The sequence below is a fragment of the Artemia franciscana genome, chromosome 4 (assembly GCF_032884065.1).
Source record: "Artemia franciscana chromosome 4, ASM3288406v1, whole genome shotgun sequence".
NCBI classification, from domain to species: Eukaryota; Metazoa; Arthropoda; class Branchiopoda; order Anostraca; family Artemiidae; genus Artemia; species Artemia franciscana.
Genome location: NC_088866.1, coordinates 48,124,086 through 48,150,191, shown reverse-complemented (window position 1 = coordinate 48,150,191; position 26,106 = coordinate 48,124,086). Strand labels below are relative to the sequence as shown.

Here is a 26,106-nt window from a genome sequence, read left to right as displayed (position 1 = left end):
TATTTCAAAATTCTATTATCTGAGTTTCTTGAAACATTGGCAATAGTGTTGCGCTTAAGTAGAAAAATTGGAAATTTGTTCAAACGGCTAAAATAAGTAAGTTATCACCCTTAAGGCCAATTCATATAATTTATTCATGTGTGAATTAATTTCTTGGATAAAGTTCAGATCAGGGACTTGAAGCTACTGAAATTTTTGGGAATGGATTTAGGTTAGCCTAGAGACAGATGCCAAATCCAGAATCACAATTAATAAATGAGAAAAAAAGCTTCAGATGAAACTAAGACAATAAGAATTCTAATGAACACGGATGTCTTGACATGATTAATATTGTTATCAGTTGTTGCAAGGGATAGTAGCCTATATACAAGATTATATAGGCTAGCTGAAATAGGGACAAGGTGAAAATATTATTTGACCCTTTTGGTTCAGGAATGAATTCAAGGTCAAAAATAGGTAAAATTCTAGTTTAGTGACTTTGTGCTATCTTAGAAAGGGGTTTGGTTAGGAAAATGAAACTTTCAGGAATGGGTCTACAGGTCAAAGTAGGCTATGTCCCAGGAAGGTATTTTGAAGTACCTATCTTCACTCCCTCTGCCTCTAGAGGACCCTGACCTTTAAAAATATATGTGTCATAAAAGTGAAACCTGCTAGATCTTCTGCTTGAATGAAGTACAATAAAATTGTTTTTTTTTATATATATATATCTGGTAATTACCTAGATATTACCTAGTAAACCTGTTGAATGATGGCTCTCCTGATGACAACATGCTAAAACAAAAAGAGAGATATTTTAAGATTATCAATTTTATGCTTTTTTTCACAATTTTGAAAATTTATCCCTCCTCCTAATAATATCACATACAATCCTTTTTTATCTATCTTTTTAAATCATTTTTTGAAAATTTAATTCCAGTCAATTTAACTGACACACAGCTATTAAATTCAAAAAAATGACCCTATTCACTCAACAGAAGTGCTATATTTAAGAAATATAAACCTATGATATTTGTGACTGACCTGGAAAAGACACATTACTAAAGCATTTTGAAATACAAATTACAATTATGTTAGTCAAATAGTATTATTAGCCAAATCTAATAGCTGTGTTTCAGGGTAACTAAATGTAGCTATATTGTTAAAAAATGACTTGGAAGCATGGATGAAAATAAGAAGAAGTTGTTTATGTGAACTTTCAGCAAGAATTATTCTTAGAAGTTGGCAATGGCATGCCTTGGGGATAATCTTGGGTTCAACATTTTTTTTTCAATATTTTTGTTAGTGATCCTCCAGAAGCTGTAAGAAAAGAGATATGGTTTCATGCTAATGATTCAAAGCTCTTTGGATCTGCAGTCATCAGTTGCAGGAGCTTCCTTACAGGAACACCTATATTTGCTCTCACTTTGGGTACACAAGTAGAAACTTAAATTTGACATTCAAAATGCAAGTCAGTGCACTTTGGGAGATAGTTGGTAGATAAGGATAGGAGTTTGGAGATAGAGTGGTAGATAAGGATTGGGAGATAAGGTGGTAGCACCATATGATTAGAGTAGATGGCTAAATACAATTGATTGACTCTACAAGCTGGGAGAGGTTTAGGAATTGTTTATAAGGAGTTCTACTCCAAAATAGAGCACCTTAGCTATGCTTTAAAGTTAAACTGAGATAGAAATCCATGATTACTTGAATTGACCATGAATAATATCAGTTGATTTTTGCTTTTTCTTGGATTAAGACTAAACTAACTAATGAGTGATTGTGATGCACAGTATAAGTGTATACATTGCTTCTAATATGTTATGATAGGATAGGGATTGATTTATTGGACAATTTCATGGATGATGATTATGATCATGAGAAACATAGAAGGCAGTATTGTGCTCATGCAGATAGGGTCATGCATGACCCTCAAAAGTTGTTGAAGAGTTTATACAGGATTACAAATAGCTGGTATGTACTTTTTAGCATACCCTTCCCTGAGTTTTTTGGATTTTGTTGTAAATTTCACTAGCCAGTTTCAACATTTAGAATAACTTTAAAATAGAAAAAAATTAGTAAGTTTATCTCAAATAGGCAGCCAATTACCAGTGATTTGAACATCTTGAATACTGTAGATTCAGGTTATAAGATCAAATTTGAGGAAACACCATTGAAAGATTTGAAAACAAAGAATAAGTTTTACCCTACTTTTGAAGAATTACACATAAGAAAAGAAGTTGATACTTTATTGCATAAAAATGTTATTGTTGTAGTTCCAAGTTCAGAAAAAAGAAAATGCTTTGTAGTTCTCCTATTTTTATGATCCTGATGAAAAAAGATTTGTCTTAATTTGTTCTCTTTTAACTCTTAATGAGTTAAATAAAAATGTTAAACACAGCCATTTTAAAATAGAAGTTTTCAGTCTGTGGTTCTCTTAATGAAAAAAAATATTTTTATGTGACCTCTATTGACATTGTTGATTTTACTATTCATGTCTTGCTGATCTTGATGATCAAATATGGTTTTGTTTGAGGAAGATTGTTGCTAGGTTTTAATGCCATTGTCAGAATTCCCAAGGGTTCTTACAAGACATATGAAACCAGTTTTCTCCCTGACAAAGGGTATTTGTCTGTTGTTTATTAGGATGATTCAATCTTTCTTGGAAGGTTATTTTCAGAATGTCATAACATTATTCATGAAACAGTGAAATCATTGTCAGGATTGAGGGTTTGTCATCCAACTGGAAAATTCAAGTCAACTTGTGTTTGGGATTTAAAGTTTCTTAGTCCAGAATTGACTTCAGTTCCAGAATTGGCCAAAACTCTAGGCGTTCTTGTTTCAACCTTCCCAATAGTGGATAGTGATCAAAGAGTAAATCATTGCTCTCAGAGCCTTAAGTTTCAAATCTGTGCTTGATATGGCTCTCAGAGCCCTGGAATTGGTTCTAGGAACACAAGATCTAGTTCTCAGAGGCTGAAAATAGGTTCTAGAACCTCCCAAACTGACTCTGTGTGCCCCATAAGAAATCCATGACCAAAGAAATGACAGAAAATAGAAGGTTTCTCCCAAAAGCACAAAGGCAAAAGATGAAAACAAAGTATGTCAAATGATGCTCTATTTGAAAAGGTTTCTGCAGATTGTTCTGTGGTACTAAGGAAGGTCCCATGATCCATAAAAAACTTGCCAAATTCACAAACAGAGCTATTTCTGAACCTCCGGAAATAAGGAAGATGAAGGATTTATTTGAGTGCCTCACTGAGCCTGCTAATACTAATAAAAGTTTTGTTTCCAAGGTTAACAGTAAAATTTGGGCTACTCTCTCAACACTGGATAAACAGAGGCATGCTAAGCCGCTTCAAGTGCAATGGACTATTGCTCACTCAACTGTTTATGTTTTAGAATCAACAAATGTGATTCTTAAGCTGGAAAACCATGATATCAAAGAAAAGGTTGTCAAAAACCTAACAGATGTGGTTCACATCATGACCTCTTATGCACTCATCAATTATAATCTCAGTCTAAAAAGACCTCATTTGATTATGTTCAAAATGAGTCCAGATCCCTTGGTAGCATTAGCTTTATGTGCCCCTGAAGTCAAAGTGATGGAGTCTCTTTTTGGCAAGGACATTGCCAAAACACCATCCAATGCCATATCTTTGGTGTGTTTGGTAGGACTATTTGGAAGACCAAAAACATGCAAGGGTAGGGGGTCCATTGTTATCATTGCTGGCAGAACAAGGCCCCCAGTCCAAACTTTGCTGAAATTAGGGCCTTTGACTGGAGAGCAGAGTTGTTGAGTGCTCAAGCACTAAAACATACACAGGGCAATTTTGTACCCAAGCTAATTTTAACATCTGATGTAAGTTTAGAACTACAATAGCGCTTGAATATTCCCAATCATTCTTCTAAAGCAATTGAGCCTAGATTAGTTGACAAAATTTATGTGTGATGATGCATCCAAACTGGGTGGTGCATCAGAACTAGGTTAGGCTTTTGTGTATGAATATTCCATGAAAATGGCCACATGTGAATGGTCCTCAGAAAAAAAAAAAAAGGATTTGACATCAATGTTTAAAACAATCAAACCATGCAACCACATTGGTGGTTAAATTTTGGCCTTCCTTGTGTCTAGTGATGCATCTAGCTACTTATATTAGAATGACAAAATATCAAAATAGAGACAACACAATGTTTCTTACATATCATAAGCCTCATATTGCTGCTTCCAAGTCATCTATTTCTAGATGGATCTAAGAAGTGTTATTTCTTGCAGTTGTAAATCTTGGTGTTTTTGGTGCTCATAGCACCAGTACCTCAAGTACTGGACATAGTCTACCTCAATGTCCTACCTTAAAGTAAGGCACTACAACAACCCATTAGAAAGTGGATAACAGTTATCTGTCTTTGGAATTTATTCATTTATTATTTTGTTTGAAATATCTTACTATAAATGGCTTTGTACAACAGCCTTCTCTTACAAATAGGGCTATTATTGATTGTTAGTGATAGTTTAGCACATGGTGAACTTCAGAATCTCAGTTTAACTTGAAAGCATAGCTAAGGTGCTCTGCTTTGGAGTAGAATTGATAAATTAAACAAAAACTTACCAAGTTTGAAGTTTAATTATAGTTCTACTCCTAAAAAAGAGCACCAATGTAGCTGAGAGTTCAACTGCCCTCCTGATTTCCCTTCCCGTTCAACTCCCAGTGCTTCACCATGAGTTTAACCATCACATACTACAAGGACTTTAAAATACTGATATTATTCATGGTCAATCCAAGTGATTGCAGATGTTTATCTAAGTTGAACTCTCAGCAATGCTGGTGCTCCTTTTTTGTTGTAGAATTACAATCAAACTTGGTTAGTTTTCATTTTATTTATCAATTAAAATTGAACAGGCATGCACAAACAGTAGTTTCGAAAGCATCTCAGACCCTTGGCAGGATCGAGCATACAGTATGGAACAGATCATCTATGGTTATGACCAAACTGTACAAGGGCCTTGTGCATTCATTTCTAGGATTTTGGATATGTGTTGCAATGGCCCTGAACAAGAATCTGTTCAAAGACAGGCAAAAAAAGCTCTTGATGGATACAAGAATCTTGACTGTAAATCTGTATTGAATAAGCTACATCTCCTAGTGCTTGTGTAAAGATATTAAAGAGGGGATGTTTTATAATGACTTATAAGCTCTTGAATACCTATTCCTCCTGTCAAAGCCCTTTCAATTTGATGAATTTACTTTCCCAATTCATTGTTGCTTACTTTCTCTTCCAATTCTGCAGGTTCTGTTCTTTCAGAATAAAACCATTGACCATTGCCTAATTTAATGTAATGTCCTGATACAACCTCTGACAGATCTTCAAAATAAACCCGCGAATTGGCTCAAATACCACAACCTCTCACCTTCCCTAAAAAGCACTACTGAGTGAAATGAACTTATTGCTTGCTTTTGCTTATATATTAATGCTAATGCTTGTGTGCTTGCTTGCAGTTGCCTTATTATGCTTTTGTTACAGGTGCTTGGGTCAAATATACGTATCAACTGAATAGTACATCAAAGAAATCATTGCATGGTGTCAGAAGTTCAACATGGATAGTACACCAGCTCCATCAATCAACTGGTCAAGCCCCAACCTAAAATCAGAATGGAGAAAATTTAAGAGACATTATGAGCTCATGTTTTCTGGTCTACTAAGTGGAAAATCAGATGCAGTGAAATGCTCATACTTACTGATCTGGACTGGAGAAAAAAGACAGGATGTGTTCTCCACTTGGACCTTAACTGACGCGGAGGCAAACAAGCCAAAAGTATATCTAGACAAGTTCAAGAATTATATTCAGCCAAGTGCAAATCCCATCTTTGCCAAATACATCTTTCATCAGAGAAATCAAGCGGATGGAGAGATCATTGAGTCATATGTCACTCAGTTGAAAGTACTTGCCAAGGATTGTGAATTTGATACCCTAGAAGACCAGCTAGTTCGAGGTTGGTTGGTCTTTGGAGTCAAGAATGCAAGAATCCGTGAGCGGCTTCTCAGTGAGGGAGCCACACTTACATTGGCTAGAGCAATTGAGTGCATTCGAGCTATAGAAACTGTGCAAGAGATCCAAGCACTCATGCTTAACGAACAGGCGCAGATTCCAATTAAGCAGGAGGTGGAAGTGGTTCAAAGACAGAAAAATTCCCCTGCCTGCTATTTCTGCGGTGGCCCATACTCAAGAAGTCATAAGTGCCCAGCAAAAGGGAAGCAATGCAGCAAATGCAGGAAGATGAACCATTTTGCCAAAATGTGCAAGAGCAAAGTAGTACATGAACTTGAAACAAGAAGCGAAGTGGAAGATGGGAGAGAATTCATGATTGAGTCCATTTCCACAGAAGAAAAGGTGGAAATACCTTATGCTCTCATAAAACTGACAGAAAACAATAGTGAACTGGCGTTCAAGATAGACACTGATGCCAAGGCCAATATTTTGCCACTCAAAGACTTCAACAAATTGGCAAGAAAGCCAGCACTGCTGCCGACTGCTGATATGCTGACCAGCTACACCGGAGAACAGCTAAAGGTACTGGGGACAGCCAACCTAAAAGTTCAGTACAAGAACCAAACCCCCCAGATCCATACCTTCCATGTAGTCTGCACAGATAGAGCACCCATCCTCAGCCGCCAGTCCAGTGAACGACTTCAGCTGATCAAGTTTGTCCTCAGTGTCAGCAAGCCAGCCCCAATCAGACCAGTCATCCAAAAACTCTTAAACGAATTCAGTGATGTCTTCAAGGGCATCGGGACACTGCCTGGAACCTGCAAAATATATCTGAAAGAGGGTGCAATCCCTACTATGCAACCGCCAAAACGGGTTCCTTTTGCACTACAAGCTAAGTTCAAAGAGGAGTTAGACAGACTGGGGTCACTTGGAGTCATAGAAAAAGTGACCAAGCCAACACAGTGGGTGAATTCCTTGTTTCTTTTGAGAAAGGCAGATGGGTCACTCAGGATCTGTTTGGACCCTGTTGATTTAAACAGAGCAATTGAGAGACCGCATTACCCTGTTCCCTTATTTGATGAAGTAGCAGCAAAGTGCAAAGGTGCAAAGAAGTTCTTTAAGATGGATGCCCGAAATGGATACTGGTCGTTGGTGTTGGACCCACCATCCTCTGAGATGACAACATTCAACACCATTACGGCCGGTATAAATGGAACCGATACCCATTCGGATTGATTTTGGCGCAGGACGAATACCAGCAAAAGATGGAGGAAGTCTTTACAGAACTGGATATCGGGCTGATTGTTGATGATATTGCAGGCATTGGTTGTAGTGATGCTGAACATGACGCCAAGCTGAGGGCAGTACTCCAAGCCGCAAGAGACAAGGGAGTGCGGTTCAACAAAGAAAAATGTGTTTTTGACACTACTTCCATCACCTACTTTGGACACAGACTGACAACAAGCGGCATCGCCCTAGACCCAGAGAAAACCCAGGCATTAAAAAACATGCCCGCACCCCAAAACCAGGAGGAACTACAGACATTATTAGGAATGTACAATTACTTGTCTAGATACATCCCCAACCTGGCTACTCTGAACAAACCCCTCAGAGACCTGTCCAAACAGCAGAAGTTCGAATGGAATACAAGCCACAAGGAGGCCAAGAGAGGGATTCAGAATGCAATCTCCGAAAACCTCTCCTACTTTGATCCAGAGGCCAAGGAGATAGAGGTGATCACAGATGCTTCCCAGCATGGTCTGGGTGCCCAGCTATCAATGGACGGAGCAACCGTTGCTTTTGCATCTTGCTCTCTAAGTGAGACAGAGCAGCGTTACTCCCAAATGGAAAAAGATATGCTCGCAATAACCTTTGCTTGCAAAAGATTTCACCAGTATCTGTTTGGAAGAACGATATGCATGACCACAGACCACAAGCCTCTTGCACCTCCAAGGCTGCAGTGAATGATGTTGGCTATTCAGCCATATGATATCAAGCTTAGATACAAACCTGGAAAGACTATCCCTGTAGCGGACACCCTGTCCCGCTTGCACCTTGCGGATACAGACATTGAGTCGCAGGTAGACGTGGAAATTCTGGTTCACTCAGTCCTTCAAACTGTACCCATAGAAAGCCAAAGGCTAGCACAAATACGTAGAGAAACGACTAAAGACGAAACACTGAACTCCCTATTGGAAACAATACAAGTGGGTTGGCCAAACAATAAAAAGAGCCTAGACAGAAAACTTGGGCCCTTCTGGAATTATCGTCATGAGTTGGCAGAACTTGATGGCCTTGTTGTTAAAGGGGAGCGCATAGTCATCCAGATGCATGAGAGCAGGCATATTAGGCCAATTACACTCTTCCCATCTTGGAATGGCGAAGACCAAAGAGAGGGCAAGAACGTCTGTATTCTGGCCAGGCATCACTCGAGATATAGAGAGGCTGGTCAACCAGTGCGAGGTATGCGCCAAGTTTGCCATGAACCAACAGAAGGAGCCGATGATCCTGCACAAAATACCCGACTACCCATTCCAGCATGTAGCTGCTGAACCTGTTCCAGCTCATCGGACAGGATTACATGGTCACTGTCAATTACATGAGTCGGTTCTTTGAGGTTGATCGCCTGACAAACACCACGTCACGGCAGGTCATCAACAAACTGAAATCTCACTTCGTCCGATATGGGATTCCCGAGCGACTTACAACTGACAATGGCCCCCAGTTCAGCGCAAAGGAATTTCAGCAATTCATGACTGACTGGGGAATAATACACTCAAGCCCAAACTACCCTCAGTCCAACGGCTTAAGTGAAAAGGCTGTTCAAATAGCTAAAAGACTCCTGGTGGAGGCCGCTTAGAGCAAGAGTGATCCGTATATGGCACTATTGGAGTATCGGAACACACCCATTGATGGATTTGCCCCGGCTCAAATAATGGTGGGACGCCAACTGAGATTACTCCTGCCCAGCATCACACAAACTATGCAACCAGGAGCCTTCCAATTTGACTGATTCAGACAACAGAGGGAGAAGGCCCAAGAGGCACAAGGCAAACACTATAATCAGCATGCAAGGAATATGGAACCACTGAAAATGGGTCAGAAAGTATGGGTCCAGTTGGCTGACCAGGGAACCTGGAAGAAGGCAACAGTTTGCAAGACTGGCGACAGCCCTTGTTCATACTATGTGCGTCTCGAAGAAGGAGGGACGTTCCGCCGCAACAGAATACACATCAAATCATGACAAAACCCGATGGTGACTGACCTGCACGATGGTGCTAGTTGCCAAGTCGAAACTTCGAGCGTCTTGCCATTGAAGAATGTTCCCGATCCCTTAGTTGATTTTCAAGAGACTACGGACCCCCCTACAGTGGAGTCTCCAACACCAAAGCAAGGTGTCACAAACAAAGAGGCGGAGACCACGGATCCGGCTCAGGCAGAGCAGATTAACCATGGAAGAAGGATGATGGCAACTCGTTCTGGTCGTCAGGTGAAACCCCCAACAAAGTTGAATTTGTAGAAAAGAAGGGAGATGGAATGAATTGATTGTACTGTATTTAAAAAAAAAATTAAAAAAAAAAAAAGGATGAAATGAACTTATTGTACTAAAAAAAAAAAAAAAGCAAATCGTTCTGGTCGTCAGGTGAAACCCCCAACGAAGTTGAAGTTGAGCATATACAAAAAAACATCGTTGAATCACATGAAGAATAGAAGGAAGATGAAATGAACTTATTGCTTGCTTATGCTCATATATTAGTACTAATGCTTGTGTGCTTGCTTGCAGTTGCCTTATTATGCTTTTGTTACTGGTGCTTGGGTCAAATATACGTATTAACTGAATAGTACATCAAAGAAATCATTGCACTGAGCATATCCTCATAGAGCAGTGAGTTCAAAATATTCAAGTTTATAATCCAGTGCCTTAAATTCAATGGGCTACTACAAGATTGGCAAATTGGTTGAAGCAGTGTCAGTATAATACTTCTTATTAAGATGAAGGAGTATGATGAGGAATAGATAATTATGACATGATAGCCCATAATCACCTAACAGCAAAGAGACTTCTTCAGAGTAAAGAAGAAATAAAAAGTAAAGAAAGTAGGGAAATTTTAATCAGACAATTTAATATGCTTTTCTGATTTTGTACTTGACAGTACTTATAATTTGACTTGCTGGTAGGATTTTAGTTCAAAATTTGGTTAACTGGATTTGTTTAAACACCTGCAACATTGTCCCAACTAAGCTACATTGAATAATTGGTAAATAATTATTCTTAAGGGCAAGTCAAATAACTTATTTATGTGTGAATAAATTTGTTGGATAATGTTCAGATCATTGACTGTTGAAGCTAATGAAGTTTTTGGGAATGGATTTAGGTTAGCATAAAGACAGGTACTAAATCTAGAATCACGACCAGTAAATGAGAAAAAAAGCTTGATAAGAAAATCAGATGAAAACAAGTCAATAAAAATACTGACCTAATAAACACTGATATCTTGACATGACAAAAATATTGTTATCAGTTGGTTAAAGGGATAGTAGCCTATGCAATATTCCATAGCTGAAATAAGGACAAGGTGAAAATAGTATTTCTTTCCTTTTTGTTCAGGAATGGGTTCAAGGTGAAAAATTATACTGGGGAGATATTGCTGGGTAAACCTGTTGAATGATGACTCTCCTGAAGGTAACATGCTAAAACTGAAAGAGAGACATTCTAAGATTGTCAATTTTATGCTCATTTTATGGTTTTATTTGCAATTTTGACAAATTCTACATTTGTAGCCAACAATGTTGTAGTCTACAAATGTAGCCAATATCTACATTTGAATTCGGCTGAAGGAAGATTTTTAGTCGGTCTGGTATTCCATTAAATCAGACAAGAATTTTGGACACTCGGAACTTAATTTCATCAATATAACATTAGCTGCCATTTTTAACTTAGTTTTATCAAGAACAGCCAATGTGGCTACATTTTAGAGAAGATCAGATGCATCTTGATGCATTGGTGCTGATCCCAACCGTTTTTTTGCAAAAAAATAACCAAGTAATGACAGTTTGAACATTACATAGGTAAAAAATTGTTGGGAGCTCATTTTTGTCAAAAATAGGAAACTGATTGAATTGAATATTTTCTCTTATCCAGGTGTATTGGCTATAGTGTACACGTTTTGCATTGCCAAAATATAACAAGGGTTTGAAAAGGTGTTGGTCCAAGTCACGACTGAGCAGAGTCTAGAGTTCTACCCTAGCCTACCCTCCTAAACAAATTCAACTAGACATGCTATAAATTCTAAAAATAAAAATGATTATTAGTCTTGACTTTATTTAAATTTCAAAAGATGACAGACAAAACTAAGCATATATTGATGAAATTTTACTGTTTTAGCTTGAGAATAAGATATGTATGTTAAGTCCTTTTGTTGATTTTCAGAAAATGTGTATCTTGATCATGAAACTGTTGATTAAATTTCAAATTTGCTTCGAAAACTATATGGATGCAAAGTTTTGTCTATTGTTGAATCTTTTTTGCGTGGTGAATAACTTCTAGTCACGTTTGTGTACACAGGTCCAAAACAGATTTGTTGTCAAAGTCAATAATTGCTTATTCATTATTGGAAATTATCTATCTACACTGTACTTGCTAACCATTTGAACCCTTTTGACAGAATCCAGAGACGTTTGTGGTGTTTGGATCCTTGTTTTGGAAAATTCTTCTGTCTCATTCTTTATCTTTATTACTGTAAATCTTTGCATTAAAAGAAATTATTTGGTCTGTGGGGGGGATGAAGGTAAAGTTTTGGCAATCTAGTATCAATGATAGCTTCCTAGCAGAATGGATTCTATTTTTTATGGCACTTGGTATTAACCAAGTGACATATAGCAATCACAAATTCTGTTGGTCTGTTGGTCCTGGATTTGCTACTTTAGGCACTTCCAGGTAAGCTAGGACGATGAAATTTGACAGGCGTATCAGGGACCAAACCAGATTAAATTCGAAATAGTTGTTTTTCCGTTTTGACCATCTTGGGGGAGTGGGGGCCCGTTAATTCGGAAAAATAGAAAAAATTAAGTATTTTTAACTTACGAATGGTTGATAAGGTCTTAATGAAATTTTATGTTTGGAAGGATATCGTCTCTCAGAGCTTTTATTTTAAATATCGACAGGATCTGGTGATATTGGGGGGAGTTGGGCGGGAGAAACCTAAAATCTTGGAAAGCACTTAGAGTGGAGGGATTGGGATGAAACTCGGTTGGAAAAATAAGCACAAGTTCAAGATACATGATTGGCATAAACCAGAACGGATCCGCTCTCTTTGGGGTAATTGGGGTGGGGGGTGGGGGTTAATATTGAAAAATTAGAAAAAATGAGGTATTTTTAACTTACGAACGGGTGATCGGATCTCAACTGAAATTTGATATTTAGAAGGATATCGTGTCTCAAAGCTCTTATTTTAAATCCCGACCGAATCTGGTGACATTTGGGGGAGTTGGGGGGGAGCCTAAAATCATGGAAAACGCTTAGATTGGAGGGATTAGGATGAAAATTGGTGGCAAAATTAGTAGAAGTCTTAGATGCATGTTTTACATAATTGGAACGGATCTGCTCTATTGGAGGGGGGGGGGGGGGTAATTCAGAAAAATTAAAAAAATGACGTATTTTTATCAAACAGTTTGTGGTAACGAACTGTAGTAAGGAGCGACCCGGCTCAATAGTAACCAAAACTCTAGAAAATGGAATTTTGATATCAATAGCTACATCAAAAGAATCGCATTTTAATGATGATTGTAAATATATAAGTTTCATCAAGTTTAGTCTTACCCATCAAAAGTTACGAGCCTGAGAAAACTTGCGTTATATAAGAAAATAGGGGGAAACACCCCCCAAAAGTTGTAGAATCATAACGAAAATGACAACATCAGATTCAGCGTATCAGAGAACCCTACTGTAGAAGTTTCAAGCTCCTATCTGCAAAAATGTGGAATTTCGTATTTTTTGCCAGAAGACAAATCACGGGTGCGTGTTTATTTGTTTGTTTGTTTTTTTCCCCAGGGGTCATCGTATCGACCAAGTGGTCCTAGAATGTCGCAGGAGGGCTCGTTCTAACGGAAATGAAAAGTTCTAGTGCCCTTTTTAAGTGACCAAAAAAATTGGAGGGCATCCAGGCCCCCTTCGACGCTCATTTTTTTCCCAAAGTCAACGGATCAAAATTTTGAAATAGCCATTTTGTTCAGCATAGTCGAAAACCATAATAACTATGTCTTTGGGGATGACTTACTCCCCCACAATCCCTGGGGGAGGGGCTGCAAGTTACAAACTTTGACCAGTGTTTACATATAGTAAGAGTTATTGGGAAGTGTACAGACGTTCTCAGGGGGATTTTATTTTGTTTGGGGTTGGGGCTGAGGGGAGGGGGCTATGTTGGAGGATCTTTCCTTGGAGGAATCTGTCATGGGGGAAGAAAAATTCAATGAAAAGGGCGCAGGATTTTCTAATATTACTATAAGAAAACAATGAAAAATAAACATGAAAACGTTTTTTCAAATGAAAGGAAGGAGAAGCATTGAAACTTAAAACGAACAGAGATTATTACGCATATGAGGGGTTCTAAAAATACTTTAGCATAAAGAGCGAGGTATTTAGGAGGAGATAAATACCTCGCTCTTTATGCTAAAGTATTTTTAGTAATTTCAACTATTTATTCTACGGCCTTTCTGATTCAGGGGTCATTCTTAAAGAATTGGGACTTACCATTTAGTGAACTTACGATTTAGTGTAAAGAGCGAGGTATTAACGAGGGTACAAACCCCCTCGTATACATAATAAAAATATAAGATTATGAAAGTTTGTTACGTAAGTTAATTCTTAAGTTACGTATATTTTTTACTAATAAATCGTTGAAAATTAAAAGTTCTAGTTGCCTTTTTAAGTAACCGAAAAATTGGAGGGCAACTAGACCTCCTTCTCCACCCCTTATTTCTCAAAATCGTCGGATCAAAACTAAGAGAAAGCCATTTAGCCAAGAAAAGAATTAATATACAAATTTCATTTTAATAATTTATGTGCGGAGAGCCAAAACAAAACATGCATTAATTCAAAAACGTTCAGAAATTAAATAAAAAAAACTAATTTTTTTAGCTGAAAGTAAGGAGCGACATTAAAACTTAAAACGAACAGAAATTACTCCGTATAAGAAATGGGTTCTCCCCTCCGCAATCCCTCGCTCTTTACGCTAAAGTTTGACTCTTTGCCACAATTCTACTTTTTAAAACAATTAAAAACTTTAGCGCAAAGAGCGAGGGATTGCGGAGGGGAGAACCCATTTCTTATACGGAGTAATTTCTGTTCATTTTAAGTTTTAATGTCGCTCCTTACTTTCAGCTAAAAAAAAATTAGTTTTTTTTTTATTTAATCTTACGAAGAAGTGATCGGATCTTCATGAAACTTCCTATTTAGAAGGACCTCGTAACTCAGATCTTTTATTTTAAATCTCAACCGGATCCAGCGTCATTGGGGGGCAGTTGGGGGGGGGGACTGGAAATCTTAGAAAATACTTGAAGCGGAGAGATCAGGATGGAACTGGATGGGAAGAATAAAGACCTGTCTAAGATACATGACTGACATAACCGGACCGGATCTGCTCTCTTTGGTGGAGTTGGGGGAGGGGTAATTTGGAAAAATGAGGTATTTGTAACTTACGAAATGGTGACCAGATCTTAATGAAATTTGTTATTTAGAAGGATCTTGTGCTTTAAAGCTCTAATTTTAAATTCAGACCAGATCCTGTGACATTGGGGGGAGTTGGAGGGGGAAACCGGAATTCTTGGAAAACCTGAAAATTGGGGTATTTTTATCTTACGAATAGGTGATCGGATCTTAATGAAATTTGGTATCTAGAAGGAATTCATGTCTCAGAGCTCTTATTTCAAATCTCAACCAGATCTTTTGACATTGGGGGAAGTTGGAGGGGGAAATCTTGAAAAACACTTGGAGTGGAGGAATCAAGATGAAGCTTGGTGGATAGAATAAGCAAATGTCCTTGATACGTGATTGACGTAACCGTACTGATTCACTCTCTTTGGGGGGTCGGGGGAGGGGTTCAGTGATTTGGCGAGTTTGGTGCTTCTGGACGTGCTAGGACGATGAAAATTGGTAGGCGTGTCAGGGAGCTTCACAAGATGACTTGTTAAGGTCGTTTTCCCAGATTCGACCATCTGGGGGGGGGGGCTAAAGGGGGAGAAAAAAAATAGAAAAAATGAGGTATTTATGACTTACGATTGGGTGATCGGATCTTAGTGAATTTTGTTATTTCTAATGATATCGTGACTCAGAGCTCGTATTTTAAATCCTGACTGGCATTAAGCCTCTGATTTTCCTTTTAAATCAATATATTGATTCTTAGAATTTTGTTAGAGCTCATACCATATGATCTTTTGGCTCTTATCTCTTCTTGTCTCGTCACAAGTGCCATATGAGCTCTTAGCTCTTGTTTGTACTGATAGACATAATAAACCAACTGTTTGTTCTGATTTATTTTTGTTTGTTTAGCAAAGTATCTAAATTTTTTGGCTTTGCCTCAAGTGGCATCAGTTCACGAAAATTTATGGGGGGTTGGGGCAAAATTATTTTTCAGATGTATATGGTATGAAATAGATAAGATTCATTTCTAAAACAAACATAACATAAATCATTAACAATAGCTTATAACTCAAAAAATAGTAAGCAAATTTGTTGTTTGATCAATTATTCAATGAAAATACCAGAAAAGGACATTTTTTAATGAAAATGCTCTCAAAAAGTATTTTTCAAAATCTAAGGTAACAAATGTACCCCTACTACTAGCCCTCCTAATTGATACTCCTTATGCTTCCTTACCTTATCCTTCCTCCACTTCAAATGATTGGTTTTATTGCTTATTATGAGGGTGAATGTTTCCCTTGTCTTATTTTTGACATTGCTAAAGTAAGTGCAATGTGTCGTGTGTGTTGATAAATAGAAAAGGCCTTAACTGGACAATATCGTTTGTCAGGGTTTAGAACACATTCTTAAACAGTAGTTAGATCCTTTTCCTGCGGAAGGAGTTGCATGCTTTGCATTTGATGAATGGGAAAGCAAACAATCCAACTAGCAATAGTCATGCCTTGAATGAACCTCGTATTGGAATAAATCTTTCTGTTACAATACTGCAATTGTGCAAAGCTCTCCAGCATGACATACCATCGATTTCCTACTTGATAAGGACATTTTTCTTTCAACTGAGTGTTTTACAGTTGAAAAGGTTTGGGGGAAAAACGAAAATAAGCCTCTAGACCAAGGTTGGAATATTGGAAGTATCTTAGACAGTGGTCAAGTATGGTTCTGAAACATAGGTGCTCAAAAAGGCAGAGCAAGATTTGTTATACTGCTCTCCCCAGGAATTGCCTCTGACAGTTTTGTGTAACTTTTTGATTGATACTCAGACAAGAAGCTGCTACAAAAAATGAAGCTCTGTCCCAATTTCTTTGGCTGTAATGAAAGGAAGGTTGAGATGGCTTGGACATTTTTTATGGACGTAGGATGATAGATTGCCAAAAGGAACTTCAGAGTTAAAGAGTAAAACTTTGAACATATTAAGGTAAAAGATACAGCGCTTTTGGACCCTTGAAGTCCAAACCAGCAAGTGCTGATCTCCGTTTCAAGGCCCTTCAGCCAAGAAGTGCAATGGGGAGCTGGGGGCCAGCCATCCTGTGATTTTGCACACCCTTCCAGCTTAACTTTGCTACGTACCCATTTAGAGTTGGGTCGACTCTGGCTAAGCTTACAGAGTCATGCCGCTGGTCCCTGTCCCAAACTAAATAACCGGCCACATGAGGAATTGAACCCCCGCGCCTCGGATAAAGGATTCCAAACCTAGCGTGCCAAGCACTCGTCTAAGACTGCCCATTATGAACAGCTTGGGGCAGAGGAGAAGTGTGCATAGCTGTGCATGGCTCAGGTGGCTCGGTGTTGCTCTAAGTTGCTAGTAGTAGTTGTAGTAGCATTTTTCCTTCAGCAATTAAAGGTGATTTTTGTAATTGAAGTAGTTGAAATTTCTTGCTAATTGTATTTTTTTTTGTTCCATGACAAGGATGCATGGTAGAATTGGGAAGGGCTAAAAAACGGCAAATTATGTTAGCAATATTGTAAATGAAAAGGAAATCTGTAAATATGTTGATATTTAGACTTAGGCTGGAAACCCCTCCTGTCTTTGTGCGTGCCTGATCCAAGGCCCTGATCCATTTGATTTATTTTGTAGCTTTGATTTTTCCTTTCATTTGCTTCCTTTTCAGAATTTCCTTGGTCCAGCAGAATATTTGGATTTTACATTTCTCGTTTTCATTTCTCTTCGTTTTCAGAATGGATTTGTCATCATCACCACTTACAAAAAAGCCGAGAGCAAAGAAGAGAAAGCACAAAATTGATAAATATGTTGAAAGTATCACTGATACCTTTCAAGATGAAACAATAAAGGAAGTTAATCATGTCAAAACCCTAAGTATAGCATTGCCAGGGTCAATTTTGGATAATGCACAGAGTCGAACATTAAAGGCCTTTCTGGCAGGACAAATTGCAAGGGCTGCTGTTTTATTTGAAGTAAATGAAATAGTTATTTACAATGATAGTGACATACCGTTCCAAGATAGTGATGCACACAGTTTTGGTAGTCACCAATGTCACAGTGTTGCCAGTATGGGTATATTTTTGCAATATTTAGAATGTCCTCAGTTTATAAGAGAGATTTTGTTCCCAAAACATCCAGATTTGAGGGCAGCACAAGAATTGAACTGTGTTAAATTAGAACATATGAAAGAAGTTATTGCAGAGAGTAGATTCTGGTGAGTACAGGTTGAACAAAAGTAGCATATATATAGCATATATAGTAGCACATATAGTAGCACACATAGCACATATCTTTAGCTATAGTAGCGCAGGATGTTTTCTGATCCTCAGGTTAATCCAAAATATCACTGTTCTTTAAAGCCAAAAGATAGTGACTTGATATGCAATGTTTCCTGCCCCTATCCCTAGTAAAGGCCCTTTTAACAACCCTTTGCTTCAAGGATCAAACCTCCAATCATAGTTTTTAGCCAAAATTTAGACAAATTTTATAAGAATAATTAACAAATTCTACAACTTTGCAGTTTCTTTAATAATATGCCTTATAAATGAGATAGACTACCACCCCCTCACCTTCCCTCTCTTTCCTGTTAAGTTTGCCTAGTACTTTCTTTAACGAGTTCTTTGAATGGATAAATGGACACTTGATAATTTCAAGGGTCAACATTTGACTTTCAAAACATTTAAAAAAAGGATTTTTTTTAGAAAATATAAACCGATTAATTCTTCATTCACTTTGAAAAGATATTAATTAGAGTTATCCATCTTGAATCATCAAGAAAAAAAAAATTAGTATTGACGATCGGGGGCTAAAGGGGCGGTGCTACTCTTCATTTATTGGAGAAATTACGTTTTAACCTTGAATATTGCTCTCTTTTTTTGTTTCTTTTAAAACCTTCTTAGGTTTTACTTACTTAATTTAAATTTGTTTAAATATCATAGTAAGAGTAATCATAAATATGAAAAGTTTGTCACCCTCAACTCTCCACTTTTCTCAATAAGTTTAACTTTTGTACAGCCATCCATGAAAAAACACATCTTTTGCCATCCTTTTTGGTAAAAAAAAATCAGGAGGTCTTGTACTTGTTGACTTCAGTTGGGTTTCGTAAATAGTGATGAAGACCACACTGCCTTTCCATCATGAACATCAAAAACAAGAAGAACAATAGGGAATTCTTTTCGCAAGACTGTGGAATTCTAATTTAAATGAATATTTCGGCTCTATATCCAAGGGCTGTCTTCAGCAAAACATGAATATTTAACAGAAAAAGAGACTCACAATAACATACGACTATTAAAACTAAAGTGAAAATTTTAAAACTGTCCCAGCATCCTTACTTCAGCGAAGTCAACCAGGACTGATAAATAAAGTGAGGTGAAACGTGGCAATTCATTAAAATGAAAGAAAAATAATGAAAAGCAGGTTTTCAATGCTAATATTGCCTTTTTGGCAGCTAAACTCAAAGAGGTTTCTGTAACTGGTTCTGTGTCAATGTCTACTGGTTTTTTAATATATTTTGTAAGATTGTTTCAATTAAATTTGTGCATAGAGTATTTATTGAACATTCCTCCAAGTCCTTCTTTAAGGAAATATTATTATTGATCTTAAGTCTGATTTCAATCGCTTCTCGAACAACCTGCTTTATGCCTACGTTATTGCTTATAAGGGAGGATTCTTCAAAAAGTATTTTGTGGCTGGGGTTTTCAAATACGTGACTGCTTAATGCAGAATCAAAAGAAACATTAGCAATATTTGAATTTAGAGCTTAGGTGATATCGTCTTTATGTTGTTGTAGTCGTTTCTCTAAATTCTGGCGAGTTATACCTATATAGTATTTGCCACAACATGGTATTCAAGAGACCCATCTTTGGTCAGTAACTGGGGTTTTATCTTTACCAGTGTTTAGGAGATTCATAATTTTGAAATTATTAGTAAATGCTACATGCAGATTATTTCGTGTGCAAACTTTTTTAAAATTAGTAGTGATTTTTCTGATGTATGAGAGGCAGATAATATTTGAAGACATATCAGGATTCTCAAATGGTAAACTATCATTGATTTTACGGTAGTATCTTTCCAGTCTACGGTTAATTGTATCATTAACAAGTAACATTGGGTACCCCTTTCCAAACAGTATGTTCCTGATAAAGTTTAGTTCTGCTGTGATGTGGGAATCAGAAGAAATGATTACGACACGATTGACGAGAGAGATTACGATAGCTCTTTTAACATGTGGGTGGTGGGGGGCTTTGAGTTTATTTATGCTGCGAATAATTAACAGATCTTGGAATTATATTTTATTTGCGATTTAAATTTCTAAGGCAAACTCTAGATTTCTATCATTTGTATTAAGGTGATCTAAAAATAAAAAAAAAATAAAAAAAAATCATTTCCCCTATAATTCCAAAGGGAAAATACGTCATCCATGTAACGTCCCCAATAGATATGCTTCAAGACGTATGCATTAAATACCCAATTTTCAAGATATTCCACATAAATATTTGCCAATAGCCCAGAGAGACTTAGTCCCATCGGCGGACCGTTTATTTATTGATAAAAAGAATCACAGAACTGGAAATTCATTGAACGCTTGTTACAGAGTTTAACCAATGTCATTAAGACCTCGCAATGTATTATAGGTGTTGAACTTCTATTAAATGATAATTTTCTTCTCTTTTTTTAAATGTAATTGTTCAGATACTGCCTCATCAATATTTTTATACATAGAAACAATATCAAAACTACTTACTATTGTGAACTCTGAGATACTTACGTTTTTGAGTTATTCGACTAAATCTACCGAATTGCTTATGTATGATTTTTGAGAAAAAAGCAAAGGTTTGAAGGGTGTACATAGCCATTTTCCAATATTGGAAGCTGGGGCTTTTCTACAAGCTACAATGGGTCTTAAGGAATGCCTTGGTTATGTTGTTTCGGTAAACTGTAAAATTTTGGACAAAAGCTGCCATGGCGGAAATATATATTGCATAATTGTGGGGTCATTTTACCATTCTGCTTTAGATTCTTTAATTCATTTGTAATTTTATTAGCAAACTGATCAGAATGGTCATGGTTTATAGTTGGATATGTAGTTTTGTCATTTAGATGTGAATAAATTTTATTGTCATAGTCTGTCGTATCCATGACAACTTGAGAATTGCTTTTATCTGCTTTAGTGCTTTAGCTATTATAATGGACCGGTCTTTGCCGAGATTAAATACAAATTTTAGGTCATGTAAATATTCTAGTATTATATTGGCAGGAGACTTAACCTTTTTTTTAGCTGTTGTTAAGGTTATCAATATGACAAGCCCTATCTTCGTCTGGGTTTGAAACAGAAATATAACATTTGTGTAAAGAGGACTCTAGAGAGGAAACTAGATTCCTAGATATACGTATGTTATTGTGTCTCTTTTCTTTTATATATTTTTTTTTCTGAGGACAGACCTTGGGTCTAGAGCCAAAATATCCATTCAAATTAGAATTCCTCTAATTTGCGAAATTTTCGCAAATTAAGCAAATTGCTAATTGTCTTGCGAAAAGAATTCCCTATTGTTCTTCATGTTTTTGATGTTTGTGTCGTATTGCGTTTTTATATGAGAGTTGTTTTCTTCTTATTGTCCAAAAATTTCGTAGGTCAACAGCTTTTGAAGCGTGTATTGAAATCAATAAGTTTTGTATATCTGGAATGAACATGTAAAGTAGTTTCTTTTAATGCGTACATTGTTGTCTATTTTTGTTTTATGAAGCTTAGGTCTCTAATAATAGGGTTTGCTCTTCATTTAACCTTCACTGCCATGAGTAGTTGGATATGATGTTTCTTTTTAACAAAATATGTATTTTTTGTTGTACTTCTTTGTTTAAAAAACATAAGTCTGTATAGCCCACATTAAAAACATGATAATAACTACACCTGACAGGTATTTTCTTATGCTAGGTTACCGTTCTTGTCTCAACTCAGATCCAAGGATAAAAATCCTTGCAAAGTTCTTTCCAAAGGATCTCTCTTCATAGAAATACTGGTCTAAGACGAATTTCGTATTTCTGGCCTGTCTCTAGAATATCTTCTGTTGCCAAATTACGAAATTCTTCTGTGTCTATTGTTGTGTTTAAACAATTTTCTTATAAATATTGAGACAATTTTTATAAAAATAAATTTTACTATTAGAAAGAAAAAAACAGTAAATAGCACAGAAATATAAGGATTTTTTAAGTCTTTTGGTTACGATATTCTGGTTCCCTTTATATATATATATATATATATATATATATATATATATATATATATATATATATATATATATATATATATATATATATATATAAAATAGTGACGAAGAACACCCTGCCTTTCAACAACAAACGAATGCAAAGTTGAAACAATAGGGAAAATCTTTTCAAGACACTGGAAATCAATTCACTGGATATTGATTTCCACTTGATTGATTGAAACTTGATTGAATGAATTGAAACAGGTGGTTCGGGAATCAATCGAAATTAGTCTAAAAAAAGTTTTAGTCTAAAAAAAAAAATTATAATATTTCTTTGAACAGAGACTTGAGAGAGTACTCGCTAAATTCTTTATACTCAAATTTAACTAAAAATGATCTAACAAAATATTCTACTGAACCAATTTATAACAGTATTGAATCAGTTACGAAAAGACCTTTCAGGCAGGCTGCCAAAAACGCAAGGTTGGCTTTGAGAACTTGCATTTAATCATTTTGTTCTGTTTTGTTTGAGTGAATTTATCATCTCACTTCATTCTATCTGTCAGTCCTGGTTGAACTTCGTTGAAGTAAGGATGCCAGGGCTGTTTGAAAGATTTTTTTTCTTTTAAACATTGTTAGTTTTAACTCCCACATTTTAATGTAAGTTAGTTTATATACATATATTTTTTTTTCTTTCTCGTGTTGTGCTGAAGACGGCCCTTGGACATAGGGCCGAAATATCCGCTGAATTGATTTCCAGTGTCTTGAAAAGATGTCTCCCATTGTTTCTACTCTGTGTTTGCTTTTATATATATATATATATATATATATATATATATATATATATATATATATATATATATATATATATATATATATATATATATATATATATATATTGAATAATTCCTTGTGCAATTTCTGTGTTGCAGTCCAAGTCGTCCGATTCTGGGGGCTCTGAAAATTGACGTATGTGCTATTTTTATATTCTAAAAGCTACTGTTGGATTTTATAAATAGCAAATCTTGTAATTTGACAATGGTTGTTTACAGACCAAATAAATGCAGAGGGGCTAACATGGAGGGGCTAACAGTTAAACAAAGTCCCTCATAACATCTGGCTGTCGGATGCCAGTGGAGGCGGAGAGCACCTGGTACTGATGCAAGTAGAAAATAGTAGTAACTACTCATAGGAGGGTTGGTCATGCTGGGCATCCTACCCCTGTCCCCCTTGTGGGTTATTTAGTATAAATGTATAAATGGAAAATTGTTTCGTAATATTCTTAACAAATATGACACCTATCTTCCAACAAAAGGCGCTTCCTAAAACCAATGCGACCCTCTCTTTCTTTTTTTAGAATTATTTTTGGATGCTGTACAAAAATTTAAATTAGAATCTATTATTACCTATGGCTATGTTTATCCTATATTGTTTAAAATTCATACTCTTAAACGTACTTTAGCAGCAACAACTTGAGAAAACCATGTAGTTTAGTCTAAAGTTCTCTTTAGAAGCTTAAGGAAAGTAGATTAGAAGTAGCAAGAGGGTCAGTATGCCTGTGGAAATATAGATAACCTCCAACCTCAAGTCTGTTGCAGTCAATGGTGGACCAAAGGGGATTATCCTCCCTCCTTGGTTGCATGCAACCTAGTTTTTTACAGTTTCTATTTTCATTAACATAATTCTGCGGAGCCTTCCCCTCCCCAAAAAAACGAAAAACTCCTCCTTATCACAAAATCCTTGATAAGCAGATACCCTAATGGGTCGCGTTGGGCACCTACACGTTCATGAATCACATGTCCTCTACACGTTCATGAATCACATGTCCTCTACACGTGCATGAATCACCTTCCTATATTTTGCTTTGTTGTCTGCTTGTTCCGGAAGACATGAAAGGTCACATCCAAATTAATATAAAAATTATCATCTTGAAAAATATTAAGTATAAAACCATGTATTTTCTCAAATTTTAAAGCATTGTGTTTTTATTTCAAACATGTTTTTGCAGTATAATTGCTTGTCTAATCTATTTGTTATTATCATTGCTGCTATCCATTGCTCTTACCTCGCTATCAATTATTTCAGTGAGGGGATAATCAGTAAACGTCTGGGACCTCCAGGAAAATCTTATGCTAAGATCAGTAAGCATTCAAGTGATGTATTAGTGAACAAAAAACTTGAGCCTGGTACAAGAGTTACTATAAAACTTGAACCAATAAAACCCCAAGAAAAATTTCGAAAAGGACAAGTAGTATCCCCATTGACACCCCTAGAAACAACTGGAGAATATTGGGGGTACCAAGTCCGTCTTGCCGACAGTCTAACAACTGCAATGAGCCAGTCATCTTTCAAGGAAGGCTATGACCTCATAATTGGTACTTCAGAACGTGGTAAGGATGTTGACGACGTCAGATTTCCAGATTTCAAGCATGCTTTAATTGTTTTTGGGGGAGTGAGAGGCCTGGAAGAGGCTGTAGAAAATGATGACGCAGTAACCACCTCAGATCCAAGTGATTTGTTTGGATTTTATATTAATATTTGTCCGAATCAGGGATCTAGGACGATAAGGACTGAAGAAGCAGTTTTCATAGCTTTATCTGTTCTACGGGATACATTTTTTTGAATAAATTGAATAAATTCCTTGCCTTAAGAAATTTGCATTTTCTTTTACGTTTAGGTTTATGCCAGTATTTCAGAGGTTATTATCAGAGATTTTGCTGAAGTGTCAAGTTTTGTTTTTCATTAATCATATGGGCAAGGGGGCAGGGGGCAAGATATGAGGAAGTAGTTTCTATAGATCTGTCCAATTAGAATGAGAATTTATAAGATATGTATCTCTGGCTGTTTAACGTGGAAAGGTAGGGATTAAAAAGTACTTGCTCCAAATATATTGCAGCGTCCCGCAACTTCAATAAAAAGTAGAAAATTTTAAACAAAAATGGGATAGGCCTAACTCGATTAATTACTTATAATTATAATTAATGTAATTATATTTAACATACTAAAATCGTTTTTTTTTCTTTATTTACTTGTGATTGTTAAGAACAATGGTACTTATGTATTATAGCCACCACACTTAAGAAGTAAAGTTTTGTTAATCCTAATTCTTACTTCATAATGTGCTGAATAATTGTAGCTAACACATTTGCAAGCAGACCCGTTATACTTTACCTTCAATCCCCCTAATGTGCAAATATACAGCCCACATTATATATTTTTAAGTTATTCTCCCAATGCGTCTCTTGTTTCAAGTTTCAACCCGTGTTACCTGCACATTGAACCAACTGTGACGAAACAAATACTGGAAAAACAAGTTAGGGGTGGCATCCCTGTATCCATGAATTTATTTATTTATTGCAAAGCCCGTTACAATGCGGCATTAAAGTACAAAAGGCTGTACACAATGGAGAAGAAAGTATAAAAGAAGAAAAAGAAAAACAAAGAAGAGGGCCTTGAAAAGAACCAAAGAAGAGAACTACACAAAAAAGAAAAGGAAAAAATCCAAAAGCAAAGAACAATAAGAATCAAACGACCGAACCAATGATATACAAATGCTACTCTATACCAGACGCCGGTAGTAGAAATGATTCACAATTTATGAGGTCCTTCTATGATAACACACAAGCATATATATATATATATATATATATATATATATATATATATATATATATATATATATATATATATATCACAAATTGTGAACATTTTTCTGTTCTATGGTCTGACATGGAATCAGCGGTAAATATTATTGGTTTAATTGTTCTATTTTATCCTTCTTTAGTTAGAGGCTCCGCCTTTTATTTTTGAGTTGTTATCTTTTAGATAATTTTTTTTCTTAACGCTGTAGACACCTAAAATGAGAAGTTTTATTTTTTCCTTGGGGGGGGGGCTGCCAGTGTGATTTTTCAAAGATTCCGTCTTCTCTGGAATAACCAAGGATCGAGGGTCGGTATTTTCTGAATGGGTACCCAAAGAATCTAGGGAAAGTAAACAGGAAGAGTATGCAAAAGCACATGGCTGGCTGCCCCCTTTCACTTCCTAGTTGAAGAAGTATGAAATACAGATCAGGACCACTGGTGCCATATTTCGTCAGTGTTGCCACGTTGAACCGTCGGTATAGATAAACCTAATCAATTAGTTAAATTTGACAGCGTTTCTCGTTCACAAAAAAATTAAAAATTACAATCTGTTGACTCCTCAAGACTAATACGCTTTTAAAAGAATTGCTGCCTCTTCTTAGGATCTTTGTCATATGCTCTAGCTTATTTGTTTGGCTAATTTTACTCACCTT

General features: G+C 36.4%; 2 protein-coding genes across 3 annotated transcripts in view; both read left to right on the top strand.

Moving 5' to 3' along the window:
• Positions 1–26,106, top strand: part of LOC136026527 (non-homologous end-joining factor 1-like) — a 40,189-nt gene that overhangs the window by 31 nt on the left and 14,052 nt on the right. The gene's annotated exons all lie outside the window — the stretch shown is intronic.
• On the top strand, positions 33–24,466 carry LOC136026526 (putative methyltransferase C9orf114 homolog). 2 transcript variants are annotated; one of them, XM_065703191.1, is made up of 3 exons: positions 33–96; positions 17,339–17,818; positions 23,898–24,466. In XM_065703191.1, the coding sequence occupies exons 2-3, from the start codon at positions 17,340–17,342 to the stop codon at positions 24,433–24,435; spliced, it is 1,017 nt and encodes a 338-aa protein (XP_065559263.1). In that variant the 5' UTR covers positions 33–96; position 17,339; the 3' UTR covers positions 24,436–24,466. The 2 variants fall into 2 exon arrangements, with proteins under 2 accessions (XP_065559263.1, XP_065559262.1); XM_065703190.1 differs by lacking the exon at positions 33–96 and having other exon boundaries at positions 17,295–17,818.